At 43.6% G+C, this 15,555-nt stretch overlaps 1 protein-coding gene across 1 annotated transcript in view; it reads left to right on the forward strand.

Annotated features, from left to right (window-relative positions):
- Positions 1-14,370, forward strand: part of LOC128437729 (protein unc-13 homolog B) — a 34,505-nt gene extending 20,135 nt beyond the window's left edge. The window contains exons 19-30 of the mRNA XM_053419941.1: positions 1,108-1,185; positions 1,350-1,427; positions 11,341-11,429; positions 11,541-11,678; positions 11,878-12,001; positions 12,485-12,548; positions 12,794-12,861; positions 12,973-13,120; positions 13,202-13,258; positions 13,458-13,541; positions 13,641-13,800; positions 13,881-14,370. Of these exons, the coding sequence (XP_053275916.1) occupies positions 1,108-1,185; positions 1,350-1,427; positions 11,341-11,429; positions 11,541-11,678; positions 11,878-12,001; positions 12,485-12,548; positions 12,794-12,861; positions 12,973-13,120; positions 13,202-13,258; positions 13,458-13,541; positions 13,641-13,800; positions 13,881-14,163 (1,371 nt within the window). The 3' untranslated portion in view covers positions 14,164-14,370. The remainder of the gene's footprint in view (positions 1-1,107; positions 1,186-1,349; positions 1,428-11,340; positions 11,430-11,540; positions 11,679-11,877; positions 12,002-12,484; positions 12,549-12,793; positions 12,862-12,972; positions 13,121-13,201; positions 13,259-13,457; positions 13,542-13,640; positions 13,801-13,880) is intronic.
- Positions 14,371-15,555: the final 1,185 nt, after the last annotated feature.

Below are 15,555 nucleotides of genomic sequence, written 5' to 3' on the forward strand. Positions count from 1 at the left end.
GAATAACTGTACTATTTTGCTTTTTTACCATAAAGTTAATTGTGTTGCAGCTTTAAATCGTGACTTTTAAATCTCTTGAATCCTTTATTCCTCTGAGATTCTGACCTCCGACTTTCAGGTATTTGAATTCAGTGCTTCTGTCATAACTGACCCACAGATTTTATTTATTTTTCAAATTGGAGGCAGTTGCTTTTAGTCAAAGACACTAAATCTAACAAATCTGTCTCTGAAGAAGAATTGTGTGCACAGAGGTTTGTGTGTGTGTGTGTGTGTGTGTGTGTGTGTGTGTGTGTGTGTGTGTGTGTGTGTGTGTGTGTGTGTGTGTGTGTGTGTGTGTGTGTGTGTTTGTGTTCGATCGATGAGGGACTCATTAAATAAAGAATAGCTAATGTAAGACATCTCTCAGCCGCCCGTCTCCACGTCCCCGACCCATGACTCCATTTTCTTTTTCAAGTTAATCTCCCTCCGCCTTTTCATCTCGTCCCAGTCGGAGCCGCCGCCTCCATCCTGTCTTCTGAGCTCAGATCATTTCTTTAGTTCTCTCTTCTTTAAATCTTTGTCATCCATTTTCTTTCTCTTCTATTTACCACTGCAGTAATAGTTTGTTTTGTAAAGAAGTGAAAGAGGACAATGAGTCGTATGAAGAGAGGAAACCGTACGACGCGGTGCAGGCAGCGGACAGGCCACATGTTTAATGCACGAGTGTTAGAGAGCCGTCTGGCTGACTCAGCAGAAAGAAGAGGAGATAACAGAGGAGCAGAAAGTTCTTCTTCACATCAGAGCCGATAAATGAACTTGTTTCAAAGTTTGATGTAAACGGGCCGAACGTCCTGAACTAACGTGTCCTTCCTCATTTTACAGTTGTAATATTTTATCTTGGGATGTTTAATAAGCTGCATCGATTGTTGAGAAATTTATGATGAAACTCTACGACTCATTTTTCTTTCTGATGGATAAAAAGGTTGAAATAAAACACAGGATATAAATAATAGATTTCAATGTAAAAACTTGACGTGGACAGAAGCACCAGTGTTCAGATTCATTTCTCCAGATGTTCCCCTGGGAATCGAACACGTCCTGACTGTTTGTTTTGTGTTTTTCCTGCAGACGATCACCAAAGTGCTGCTGCAGTACAGCGCCCTGCTGGCTAAGAGCTTCCCCTCCTACTGTGAGAAGGAGAAGATCGTGAGTAGCTTCTGCGTCTCCAAACATCCTCCCTCCTCCTCCTCTTCTCTGTGGAGTGGAGGAATCTTCTAGCTGCTGCTTCCCACTTCACTGACTCTGGAACTTCTTTAACCTGTTTTCTCATTTGCTTGTTTTTGCCGCCGTCGCTCCCCGACCTCCTGCAGCCGTGCGTGCTGATGAACAACATCCAGCAGATGAGGGTCCTCCTGGAGAAGATGTTCGAGTCCATGGGAGCGAAGCAGGTGAGTGAAAGGTTTATTGAAGACTTCCTGCAGGAGAGGTCTTCAGTTCAAACCTCAGACGCTGATTTCACTGAATATAAGTCATCATCAAAACAATCCAACATGACGACGGTTAAATATGTTTTAATCCAGTGGAGCCAGAAATAATTGAACTGTGACGAAGCACATTTATCTTATTTATCTTTACAAACCCGGGAGCAGCAGTGAAGCAGCTTGAGTCAGAGAAGAAACGTCAATAACTCAAACTATAATCAGTGTAGACTACTCGTTTATTATTTAAAGGCCTGAATATCGTTTTTTTACATTTTTTACAAGGTTTTCAGCTGTAAAGGGCTGAGGACAAATGTGCAGCTGAAAACAAACACAAAGTTATTCCTTCAAAGTTTCTGATCGTAACTTAAAACAGAACTTTATGGCCACTTATCTAATCTGAGAAAACTAGAATAAAGAAATAATAAACGGTCATAACTCGAGGCTACTTGTCGAGTTAGAGGCCGAACATCAGAACATAGAGTTTCAGAACATAGAGTTTCCATGTGTGTTCAGTATGTGGGTCGCCTCAGTGTCCTCGAGCTGTGACCTTGTTCCTGTGATGTGTGTTTGGGAGAGATCCTCATGGGACCATGACTGGTACTGGTGATGTGGTGTCGGGCCAGTGGAGCGGCGTGGTGGCAAAGCGGCATAGACTGGAACCACAGCAGAGACAGATAAGCCTAAATAAACTCAGGTTCTGTCAGGGTGATATTTTAAAGTGATGGAACTTTAAGCTTCTTTGATGCAGTCGACATATTTCATATTTCATCCATTCATCTAAACTGAGGATTTAAAGGTCAAACTACAAAGACGAGCATTCACACCAACGCTCAATTCATGTAAACTCATGAAAACTCCACACTGAAGGACTCTGGCAGAACTGGGAATTGAACCACAACCTTCTGGCTGTGAAGCGACTGTGGAAACCGCCGCACCACAAATTAAACTGAAGAATTGATCAGTCACTTTGCCTTCATCTGTAAAAATCCAGATTCTAACTGACTTCATGTTGCAGATCATCAACATGAACAGGAAGTTAGAGTCAGACAGACGTTCTTCATCTGGTTCTTCAGTCACTTGACTTTTCAGTTTGAACTTGTATAGAAATAACTTTACTCACATATTTATTAAATAGAGGAAAACTTCTTAAAAAGGCTTTTCTGAGGATGTGCAGCAGATGTGCGGCCTTGAATTATTTTTTAACGTAAGACTGGAGATTGATAGTTTGTGTGTGTGTTTGTGTGTGTTTGTCTGTGTGTGTGTGTGTGTGTGTGTGTGTGTGTTTCAATCTACAGCTTACTGCTGAGGAGGAGAGGGTATGTCGAGGTTTATCTCTTTATTTTGTGTCCTTGCTCCCTCTCTCCCTGTTGCTCCTCCAACATATCCCAAATAAACAACCTCCTCATTACAGCACCAACTCTCCCTGAACCTCCTCCAGCTGTCAAACCTCCTATCCACAGTAGAGTTGTGTCTATTTTGAGGTTGATCCCAATTTACTCATAAATATGATATCAAATAGAATCCTCTCTGCTTCCTCCTCCTCGTCTTCCTCGCTCCTCACCTCCTCTCTCTCTCCTTCCTCCTCCTCTCTCCTCCTCGTCTTCCTCGCCTCTCACCTCCTCTCTCTCCCCTGATGTCACCTTTATGTCAGAAACACTGTTTTTACATTTTTCCGTTTCTTCCTGAAAGTTGGAGAATGAGGAGGAGCCTGACGAGTGTGATGAGGAGGTGGGTCGACACGTTTCTCCGTCACAGCTTCAGGGACAGATTTGTCTGAAGTGATTTATGATATATGATCATATTATCCCACGTTAATCCCAGATGGATCTTGTAGATTTGACGTAGCATTTCAGATTCACTGCATGAGAACAGGAGGATGAGTATGTTGTTGTAGATTTGAGATGTTGGGGCTGAGACTCATTCTTCTGTTTGCTGAAGACAGTTATTGTCCAACCAGCAGCGTGAGACAGGAGGACGGAGTCAGAGTCGAGAGACGACGTCTACAACTGGACTATTGTAACAACTAGCGAGATCATACTCAGTTTCCAGTGTTGAGTTTGGTCCAGACGATATTCTGACTCATGTCTATCAAGAGATATTTGAATATGAACACAGATAAATTGAAAAGCAGATGGTTTTATTATCATAGTTCATGGTTTTAGTGGACAAAAGCTGAGTGACTGTCTGAAAACTCAGCAGATTTATTTTCCTGTTTTTAGTTCATATTCAGTTTAACTTGATTTTATTTCCTCACCTGCTTCAGGCCTTCTCTGACAATGAAGGGGAGGATGACATGGTGGGTAAACTGCATCATCAGCAGAAAAGACTGGACATCACTTTTATTTTTCATTTATATTCATATTGTCTTTATGTTTTATTACAATAACTGTCTCTTCTTTTGGGGGCTGTGGGATATTCTGCATGGCCGCCAGTCAGAGGATTCCAAGGTGAGAGAAGGAGACCAGGTCACAGCCCCCCCCCCCTCCCCCCCGAGTCTTCAGTCTTTATTATTTCCTCAAATGTCCCTTTTTCTTATTTTCTGTTCTTATTGTTTTGTCCATTTCAAACAGTCCTGCTGCTCAGACTCTGAAGGATCTGAGGTAAGAGACTGAAAGAAGGAGAAATAGAATAGAACTTTATTATTTTACCTCATCTGTAGATTTGATTAGCACCTGACACATGGTGAAGAAAATTATTCCCATGATCCTTTGCTGCTTCATGACATCAAACTAGGCCTTTAGCTGTTGTTTTGACAGAGACCCCTAGTGGCCAAAGTCACATATCGTACATTTACGTGAAATAAACCTTGAGACCCGAGAAATGGATTTGAAAATGCAAATGTTTGCTCGCCTGGATTTTCTGCTTTAGGAGCTTTTCTCAATTCAAAAAGTAAAACTTAAGATTTGTTTCCATATCATCGAGTGGCTCTGACTCGTGTGAACTCGTGGTCGGCCTCCTGCTGTGTTAATGATCCCTCCACAGACCTGAAGCCAAAGAGCTTCTGGTGCCAGATGTCAGCAGAGAACACATCTGCAGCTGGAGCCCTGAGACAGAGCGTTTAATAGACGCCGCAGTGGGCGGCCAGATAATTGAATTTGATCTCGTATTTAGCTTCAACTAAATGGCGACTGTGTGTCAGAGGGCCGTGGGGGGTCTCTGACATGTCGGGGCGGGGGGGGGGGGATAAAGTCTGGGCTGTGCTGCTTAACGAGTAAAGTTCCTTCTCGTCAACAGATGTTAAGGGACGTGAAAGAGAAGATAAACAAATCGTGTTTATCTGCTGAAAAACCATCGATATGTGAAATCATCTCCAGTTTTATTCACGTCGACTCACTTCGCTGGTTAATTGATGCTGTTGTTGCGTCTTAGCTTAAAATATAAATTGGAATCAGATATTGTTTTTGCAATTAAAGGGGTTTTGTTTATGGAGCAGAACCTCATGTTTATGAGGATTTATCCGACTGCAGCGTGGAAATTATATTAATCTGTATTCAATTTGCTTCGTGAATAGATTTTTAGTGGCAGAAAGTCAGGGTAGTCAGAGCTGTTACTGTCAGGAGAAGCAGTTTACTCAAATACATTTGAGGTACTTGTACTTTAGTATTGACATTAATCTGTAATCTGTAACAGGACATATTTTTGACCTATGCTGCAGCCAGCCACCAGGGGGCAATCAATATGTTTTGGCTTCATTTTTGAGAGGCGTGATGTCATCCATCTTTATATCAGCATCAGCACAGGAATAAACCAATAAAATGATTTCACTGGAGACAGATTTCCTTCTGTCGTTCACTTAAAGTTGAAATGATGTGAAAGTTGATGAGATTTTAATTTCTCTTTTGTATAAATGCTCTGAATGAACCAAACACATGTCGTCTGGTCCTGTTTGTCCTCAGATCGACAACAAGGACAAGGACAAAAAGGTCGGTCAGGCCCCAGTAATTCAAACAGGACCTTTGTTTAGTGTGTTGTGGTGTTTGTTTGTGTATTTGTGTGTGTTATAGCATCACAAAGGGCAGCAGAATATCACTAGAATATCAGTAGAACAGTAAATTATGTAATTTGTTTGTGTAGAAATTCCTTGAACTTATTCCAGTGTCGTATTGTCGAAAGTAAAAATGATTCCCGTCCGTTGATATTTCTTCCGTGTGTCTTATAATGGTTTTGTCTGAACTGTTGGCTACACTGCCCCCCCCCCCCCCCCCTCCCTCCCTACGATTCCTGGTGGTACTGCACCGTATCCGTAAGCTTTTAGAAGACGTGCACACATACGGGCAAAATTAGCAGAGTGCGTCCGTTTCAGTATTAAACATTGAGCATTAATGAGCCTTAAAGCTGATGAATGAATCCCCATGTGTGGCTGCAGGGGGCGCTGTTGCTCAGTTACGTCACATAGTGTTGCTTTATTCATGTCTCCTGTTTGTTGTCCTCTGTCTCTTTCTGTTTTATTTGTTTCTTTCTTAATAAGACTGACAAGGAAAAGGTGAGGACCCTCATGAAACCTCTAACACTCAACAATGGATCGATTTATTATTTTCTCATTTGTTCTTCATTTGTGTTTTTCTTTCCTGTTTTTACACCTTCAGTCTGAGTCCAAGAAGGACAAGGTGCGTTTGTATTTAATTTGTGTTATGAAATGATATTCAGGCATTTAGAGGCGTGTGTGTGTCTGTGTGTTTCTGTGTGAGTGTGGGATCTTAAAAGTAAATTGTTGCTGAATCTGTCCGAACTGGATTTAATGGGTTTTACCAACTGTACATTGGTTTTTGAGCGATAAGCCACAGTTAGATGAGACTGGTTTGGACATGGAGGAGGATGATAATGAATAAGAACCCAATTGGAAGAGAACTGACAGTTCACATTAGTCCGGAGTAAAAACCAAGTTACAAAGTGTTGAGCTGCTCCTGAAATGACCACGAGAGAGTCTGAGGGATAAGATGATGAACGGAGAGATTTGTTTCCCTTTGTCAACATGAGGCCGAAGTCGACTTTCACCTACAGGTTGGTTTGATTGTGTTGCGTTGCCATAAAGGGCCAAGAAGGTTTTCAATAACCAAACCTTCCAGCGCAGGGGGGAGCGAGTCATTAGTGGAATGATTTGGTTGGAAAGACGGACAGCAGACTCCTCAGAGATACTTAAGGTTATTATGATCCCAGGAAGCCAAGTTTTCCGATCGAGGGATGTGAGAAACTCTGAATCAGCACAACTGGGTCTGTGAGGGTTTCAGCTAAAAGCAACAATCAACTTTATTTATCTGTGAGTCACTGCCTGGAGGAGAGAGGCCGAACCAGGAGGAGAACCTCATAAAGGATCCCAAAGAACCAAGAGTGTGTTCAGGTGTGGCTGTGGTCGAGTGTGGCATCATCGCTCACGTGTGTGTCTGTGTGTGTCTGTGTGTGTGTGTGTGTCCTTGCAGGTTGAAAAGAAAGACAAAGAGAAGCAGGTTGGTTTGTTGAGGCTTCTTCTGCCCTTCACCTCCTCCTTCTGCTCCAAAGCTTCAGTCGTTCTTCCTTCTCTGAATCCGTCGCTCTCCTTCCCCTCAAACTCAGATTTTAATATTTATTTAACTTTAAAGGCACTGGTTTTATTTCTGTCACTGCACAAGAGAGTTCTGAACTTTATTTTGAATCCCAAAGAGAAAAATAACAGTGTTTACTTTCTTTTCAACCATTCTCCTTTTCGCCCAAAGGAGGAAACTAAAAGCAAAGAGGTGAGTGGTTTAAAGGAATATTAGCTTCAGCTGTAGCTGCAGCAAAAGCCTCACGGTAGCTTTGGACTAATTCTCCTGTTGAACGTAAATAAAGTTCGACATCGCATCAAAGTAAATAAGAAAAAATACATGAAAAAGAAACACAGTTATCTAAATGAGTAAAATGAGGTTTTGCACATCTGTTTGTTTCTTCAGTATCAGTCACATCAGACGTACTTTTTGCAGAAGTTACGATAAAACACGGGTCGAGGGAAGCTCGGTCTGCTGCCCTCGTTTCGCCTCAGCTGATTTGGCGATGACTCAGACATTTCCCAGAATCCACTTCTAAGAATTGTTCCCATTTGCCAACACCACTCGGCCCCTGGCAGAGGCAGCAGAGCTCGATTCAATTTACTGAACATTTATATATTTATTTTTCTTCCAAGGATAAAGTTTTTCTTTTTTTTGTATCCGTCTGATTTAATCTCTCTCATGGTCAAACTGTTTGCTCGTCAGCGCCCTCACATGTTATATCGATGTGGGGAACGTATTGAAAAAGGTTGAAATCACTCGTGTGAGGTTTTTATTCTGTTGTTTTCTTTCTCACCAGTCGAAGGAGGAAGTGAACAAGGTTAGTTTGACCCTTTCTTCCTCTGTCGACTTTCTTCCTCAGCTCCGGACTTTGATCTGCCGTCAGCTGCAGACGTCCACGTCTCACGTAGAAAATATAATATAATATAAAAACCTGAGCAAACTAAACCAATTATCAATCTGAAACTCGTGGACGTGCTCCTCAATAGAAATCTGCATTTATGAGACTGAAACAGCCCGTTGTTCACTCAAATATTTCACATTTATAAAACATAGATATTGTTTACATTGATATATTTTTTTCATATTCATTGGATCAAATCTTATCATGTCTTTTTAAGATTAATCAAAAGGACACATTTTGGAGGGTGACATTTATTTAGCATCTAATCTATTTTTATATTTGTACCAAACAGCTGTTGTTGAAACTTGACCAGATTTGAATTGAGTGCAGTTCATTTGCTTAAACTTTAGAAAGGTGGGATATCATTCAGCACTTTAATTCTTAAACCATCATAACTGTTTTCTCTAAGTGTTAAAATGGACAAGAAGAGGTTTCGGCTTTTTATATCAAAAAGCTGATTATTCAAAATGGACTGAATTCAAACACTTTTCTTTAATAATCGACCTCTCAAGCCACTTTACATTCACACACACACACACTCAGCACTTTCTGTCCCACGTGATCCGCACTGGGGATCAAACCACTGACGTTCTCGTCCGACCCGCCACACAAGCATCTGATTATTTATTCAATCGGCTCCTCCCAATACTTCCAGTTTGGGATGAGGTCAGTGTGCAGCGGGAACGCAGACTCCTGGTGTCAGCGTTCCCTTTTGTCCTGAAGAATCCCAATAAACCAGAGGCAATAAACAAAAAGCTTTTATTAAAATCGCCCACTCACCATGACCCAACCCGCCAGACAATATCCAGAAACACACCCAGAAATAATAATAATAATAAGACTCGTGCTTCTCTCTCCTGCTGCGCTCCCTTAAATTACCTTTAACCCTCGTCATGGTCTTTGTTTGTGTTAAATCACCGATGTCCTGCGCTGTGTCTTTTCCTTTTCTTTTTACGTTTCTGTCTTTTCTCCTGTTTTGTCCTTTCTGTCTTTCCCGGGAAGACCGAAGCCACAGCTGCCACCAACAAGGTACTTCTGCCTGTTAGAGTGATTGTCTGTGTGTGTGTGTGTGTGTGTGTGTGTGTGTGTCCTTTTCTTCCTTAAGCTCTGTTTCTCAGTCATTCACTTTCATTCTCTTCACGACGTCTCGAGATGCAAAGAGGATTTCAAACAGATCTGAAGTTTACATTTTAAAGGATGTTGAACCTTCACTTGTCCTCTCAGGATCAGTAATTCAATTTGAGGGGTCAAAGGTCAAAACTCAAGGTCACGGTGGCTTCACAAAACTTGAAATCTCGAGTCTTATATCTCGTGAATTTCTTCACATTTTGACTTTGACTCAGATGAACTGATTTCAGGGGTCAAAGGTCAAAGTGTCCTCATGTGAGTCGTAGATTTAATCTGGTTGTCAGAGGTTTATGGGCCAAATACAGACTTCTAAGATCTGAATTCCCTGTATGTATTGACTCTTCCAGTGTGTGTGTATCTTCATGTATAAGGAAGGATTGCTGCCCTGTACTTTCAAGGAGACATCACGTGCACAGTCACGTGCACAGTCACCTTCAAACACCTATAAAGATGTCTGACTGCTCCATTCTCACACAAACACAACTGTGCTTTTTCATTTTTTGGACTCGGACCAAGAACACACTTGTCCTGAAGACGCTGAGTGGATGGTCCAACCCCTTCACTTTACTCAGTGCAACATTTTTCAATTAAAATGCACGATACTAAAACGCTGTCACTTGAAAGTCACAGGCCTCCGTTCGTCCAATTAAATCCTGTGGCGGTTTGCCCACCGTCCTCTATCTAATAACTCAGTCCCACATTTATTGACGGAACCCTTCCTCTCTGCGATGTCTTATCCTGCCGCGGCCCGGCCTCTCGGCTGGGGTAACATGAGGAGCACGCTTCAGATCCAGCATACTGATGAGGTGTCTCACAGGTTTATTCAAGGTCTGATGGCAGGCTCCTCCCTTCACCCGGCAGACTCACACGAAGCTGCACGTCAAGGAGATGGAAAAGATGGTTGACTGCTCCTTGAAGCTGAGAATTCAGTTTTAAAAGCCACGGACGATTACATGAAATCCAAACACTCCCATAAGGAGGATACATGTTTAGGTTGTTGTTAAAGTCTCATTAGTAGAGAGATGTGTTCAAACCTGGTATGTTCACGCCCACACAGTCCAGCAGAGACGTCCAATCAGGGAACATACAAATATGGCTCGATCTGTGTTGAGCTGTCACGAGATATATAAGAAAAAAGTTGAACATTTAACTTTCTGTGTTTTCTGCTAAACTCTAAAGAAAATAATATGGGTGGAGTCTGACTCTGTATCCCCGCCTCCAATGCACACAGATCTTTATGATCTATTTGACTCATAATTCAAAATATGAACACCATGTTGTATTGAAGAAAACCTGAATCTAGAGACTGAGACATAAACTCCTTAGTACGATATAAAGTGACATTATAAATCAGATGATAAGTTTAGACTTGTTTTAAAACCGGTGGAGTCGCCCTCTGCTGATCAGTGGAGAGAATGCAGGTTTCAGGCACTTCCTCATCGGCTTCACTTTACTGTACGTGGCTGAGGAGATGTCAGGAGAGGATCTGACTCTGACCACCAACATAGATACATAAATATAGAGGTTATCTGTAACACCCTTTGTGATCACGTCTTCAGCTGCTCAAAGTCTTTTCTTTACATTGACTAAATGTCAACAGACTCAAATTCCTCTTTCAACCATTGAGACGCTCAGAGGAGGCGTTGAGGAGAAGGAGTGACGACCTTTACTTCACACTTGAGTGTTTTCTTTCCTGAAGACCTGCTGGAGAACCAGGAAGTGGTTCGCTCTCTAGAGACGCTGCTGAATCGGTGTGAAGAGGAATGAACGACTCCTCGTGTTTCTCTCCGTCACTTCCACAGACGCTCGGTCACGATCTTTGCAATCCCAGCTCCAGTCAGCGTTTCTTTCCTGTTTCCTGATCTGCACATGTTGGTCTTCCAGCAGCAGCAGCAGCATCACACGCACTGCAGGTCACCGTGTGGATCCCTGACTCATTCTCCTACTCAGTGAGAAATTAGTCTTCAGGTGTTACACACTCGTACTCATCTCGTCGACGCCATCAGAAAGTTTTCCTGCGGTACCATCTGGTTCGTGCATGTTGGTTTTGCCGTGTGAAACAGTTGAGAAGTTCGAATCCAGCGTGGCTCCTCATTGGGAGTTTTTTTATGGGGGAAAGTTTTTGACTGAGAGAAGAGAAAAAGTGAATCTGGCTTCAGAGGAGCAGGAGGCAACAGGAGCCGCAGCTCAGATGTGACATTTCAGATTTCTAGGTTTTGGCAGCGAGTTGTTTGCTGTTCTGCATAAAGTGAAGGCTGCAAATAACCAGCCTCCTCCTGTGTGTGTGTGTGTGTGTGTGTGTGTGTGTGTGTGTGTGTGTGTGTGTGTGTGTGTGTGTGTGTTGCAGATGGATACAGAGGCAGCTAACATCCTCAATGAGCTGCAGGTGAAGCTGAGCACTGTCCTGGACAACTTCAGCATCGTGTTTGCCAAGAGGTAACACCCACACACACACAAACGCACACACACAGAGACACACACAGCTGAGGAAGGAGCCTCTCTGAGGGTTTTCTTGCAGCAGTTCACCTCTTCCTCCTCTCCCTCCAGTTTCCAGACTCGTATCACCGGCTGCATGCGTCAGATGGCGGAGATCCTCTACCAGATCAAGGGGCCTCCCAAGCACGACACCGCGGAGGCAGATGCCGACGCCATGCTGAGGCCCCTCATGGAGTTCCTGGATGGGAAGTGAGTCGCACACTGTTCTGTGGTGCTCTGCATGTAGATGACTGCAAAAGTGGGTCTCACAAATACTGTCTGATGATTCTTTTCTGGACGACGCTGAACCTCAGGAAAGAGGCCTCTAAAGCAAAAACACAAAAATTGCCTTTTTAAACAATAAACAAATAATTGTGTGTGTGTCTGTGTGTGTGTGTGTGTCACCCAGCCTAAGTATCTTTGCTGACATCTGTGAGAAGACGGTGCTGAAGAGGATCTTGAAGGATCTGTGGAAGATCGTCCTGAGCAGCCTGGAGAAGTCCATCGTGCTGCCGCAGAGCAACGACAGCCTGGTAAACACACATCAACACTTACCACCCCCCCCCCCCCCCGACCCTTCACAACGCTGCACATTTATTTCCCCTGATTCCGACTACGAGAGAGAAACACACACTTATGTACAAAACTGGATCAGAGCATTCTCGTGGCGTTGGTACATTTCCATCTCCATCGATCAGACATGTCACTGTTACACCTGAGGATTGTGGGTAGTGTAGTTCTTCTTAACATCGCTAATGAAACGTGTTTCTTAATGCAGATCTGTGTGCAAATCTGTAAAAGTTATTTTTACTTCTGGAACCTTAGTGTTGGAGTTCTTTTATCCTTTTTATTCCTCACATTCTTCTTCCTCGTTGTCATCTCTATATAACAAGATTAAAACCAGAGGCAGTGCTCTGCTGCCATCTAGTGGTGGAACGTGTGTTTCCTTTGCTGTTTGTTCCAGTTTGATGTGATCATGTTTTTAAAGTGTGATGTGTCTCTGTTTCTCTCTGCAGGGAGCTCAACTCCTCACGGCAGCTAAAGGACTCTCAAATCTCAAGGTGATGCAGAACCTGATTGGTTCAGCCTTATATTGTGATTGTTATCTGGGCAAAGGGTCAATCAACCAATATCTTGTTAAAAACCAGAATACTTTATTAGTGAAACAGAAACTGATACACGACACATTAGGGGAAGCAAAGACCAAAATTAAAAAGATTTATGAAATATACACTAAATTTGTATTTGTAAATGTACTTTGTTACATCTCACCACTTCCTGTAAGTGACGCTGTTCTAATGTGAGTGTGTGAACTCTGCAGGGAGGAAGTGAAGCCAAAACCCTGACGCCCAAACAGTGCATCATCATCGACGCAGGGCTGGAGAGCATCAAGGTGAGTCTATTTAATTATTTGTACTATTTGATGTTCTTATTGTATCGTATATCTTGTTTTTACTGTTCATCCATTGGTCCTCACCTTCACCCTGATCTTTTCTTCTTTCAGCAATACTTCCACGCTGGAGGAAACGGGCTGAAGAAGGCGTTTGTGGAGAAAAGTCCTGAACTGGCGTCGCTGCGTTACGCCCTCTCCCTTTACTCCCAGAGCACCGACGCTCTCATCAAGACCTTCGTCACCACGCAACACTCGCAGGGTGATCACAAACACACACACACACACACACAGATATGACATGTATGTTTCTAACTCTAAATGTCTCTTCCTGTTGTCTCAGTGCACGATGGGATGGGCATTAGAGTCACCGGCAATGAAAAGATTCGACCTGATCGGGGTAAGTTCACAACACTCTGTTATAAATCTGGTTCCTTTGGTTCCTCAGGGAGATATCTGAGGTTGTGGAGGTTCCTTATAGAAAAATCCACCTCTGAGAAATCTCTTCCTTGCCCATGAAAGCAGTTATGAATCTGTAATGGTTTTAAAATATTGTGCTATTTATTAAACTGGTTTGTATTATTCTTTGACTGGTGCAGGTTCAGGGGTCCAGAGGCCGATCGGAGAAGCCGTCCTGCAGATCGATATGATGCTCGGGAAAGAACGTAAGGTCAACGTCAGAGGTGAGTCGGTTCAGAACACAGTTAGAATGTTTAAATTAAAACTGAAACTAAATCCACAACAAGAAAGAGAAAATTCACTCTGGATCTGTGTCCATCCAGTCATCGCAGTGAACGACATGAAGTGGCAGACGTCCGGGATGTTCCGGCCTTTCGTCGACGTCTCCGTGGTCGGTCCCTTCCTCGCCGACAAGAAGCGCAAGCTCACCACGAAATCCAAGAACAACAGCTGGACGGCGAAGTTCAACGAGTCCTTCCAGTTGTGAGTTTCTAAATCCAGACGCCTGACACCTGATAAGGTGAATAAGACGCAGAGTCTCAATGTGTCCCTCTGCCCCACAGCACCCTGGGTAAGGAGTCTCCAGACTGCTACGAGCTCCAGGTGACGGTGAAGGATTACTGCTTCGGCCGGGCGGACCGGGTGGTCGGCATGGCCGTGGTGCAGCTGCGCGACGTCGCCGACCGCAAGAGCTGCGTGTGCTGGTGTCCCCTGGGGCCGCGCATCCAGACGGACGAGACGGGCATGACGGTGATGCGCATCCTGTCCCAGCGGCCGGCCGATGAGGTGGCCAAGGAGTTTGTCAAGCTGAAATCTGAGATCCGTCCCGTGGAGGAGGGAAGATGAGGAGCAGAGGCTCGGACACCGGCGCTGGAAACTGGATCATAAATGGAGATCTGGATTTAGAGTCAGGGCTGCGGTTCAGTTTTCCTCAGCAGACACAGGCCGATGAAGTGTCTGAGTGATAATATTCAACATGGGGAGAAGGACGCAGGAGATATAAGTGAGAGAAAGATGTTCTCTCAAATGTCAAAAAAGAAAAAATGATTATCAGCTGATTTAAATCTCCAGCTAACTAATAACAAACACAGTAACGTGATCGTCTTACTAAGGGTGAGTTGTTCCAAAGAACGTGAAACATTACTTTCAGCAGTTAGCCAAAAAAAACTGCACCAGGGCTTCAAACTAAAACTAAAACAGCTCATGAGAGAAGAAGAGCAACAGACATCGAGCGACTGACGTCTGTAGCTCCAGATTCCTGGAGGTGGTCGGGACACAGCCGCCGATCCAGAGCTTTTCTGGAGGGTCGACTTCAGACGGGGACGGATTCTGTCCGGATGCTGCTAACGCTCGTTGCTTTGTAACCACGAAAGGCTCGTCATATTTTTCCCAGAGTGAAAATATAAAACTTTGAAAAGAAAGAAAACACGACGCACTGCGGTCGGAGTCCGTCTTGTTAATGTTAACGATAACGTAGCCTTAAAAGAAGCTAGCTGGCTAACACAGCTAGCTCACTGTTCTCCTACCTAAAGCATGAGTGGGTTTGTCACCATCTACATTTAAGTAAAAATACTTTTTTCCCTGAAGCAATGAATTCTGGGCATCGTAGTTAAAAGAGTTAGACGAAGAAAACGCAGCTTCTCTGCCTCGTGAGAAGAAAATGTGACGTCAGAGGTTTAGAACTTAGCTCTTCTGTTTTAACCAGGTGTTGATGAAACTGTGACTGGGACGACTGTTGACCTGTCGACCTGCTCTGAATAGAAAACCAAAAAGATGACACCTGTTTTTTAACGGTTCAAAAGTGCGAACACCTTTACGGAGAGAACCTGGAACGGTTCAGCTAACAATTCAATTTCATCCCCTTTTTACAGTTTGAAGGTGAAATGTTCCCGATGCCACAGCCTTGCCGTGCATGCACAGCCTGTACGGATCATACGATTCCGAGTATCGGATTTTCTACCACAATCTGAAGGAAAAGGAAAACACATGCAGGTTTAACGTATAGCTGATCCACACTCTTCTCTGTTTACCACGTGCCAAGGAACTCAAGGGTTCAACGAGCTCCCTGATGGAGTTCTGGGTTGTTGGACGGACGTGGCCACGGTGAACGTCCCGCCTTCTGCTGCACGTTTGCCAAACACTAGCTGCACTTTGGCTCCAAACTCAAGTTGTTTGGTTGAGACAAGATAGTTCAGAGACTAGTTTAGAGTTTTGTCTTTTTGCTTCTGCTGTATTAAA

This window comes from Pleuronectes platessa, chromosome 4 (genome assembly GCF_947347685.1).
Source record: "Pleuronectes platessa chromosome 4, fPlePla1.1, whole genome shotgun sequence".
Classification (NCBI taxonomy): domain Eukaryota; kingdom Metazoa; phylum Chordata; class Actinopteri; order Pleuronectiformes; family Pleuronectidae; genus Pleuronectes; species Pleuronectes platessa.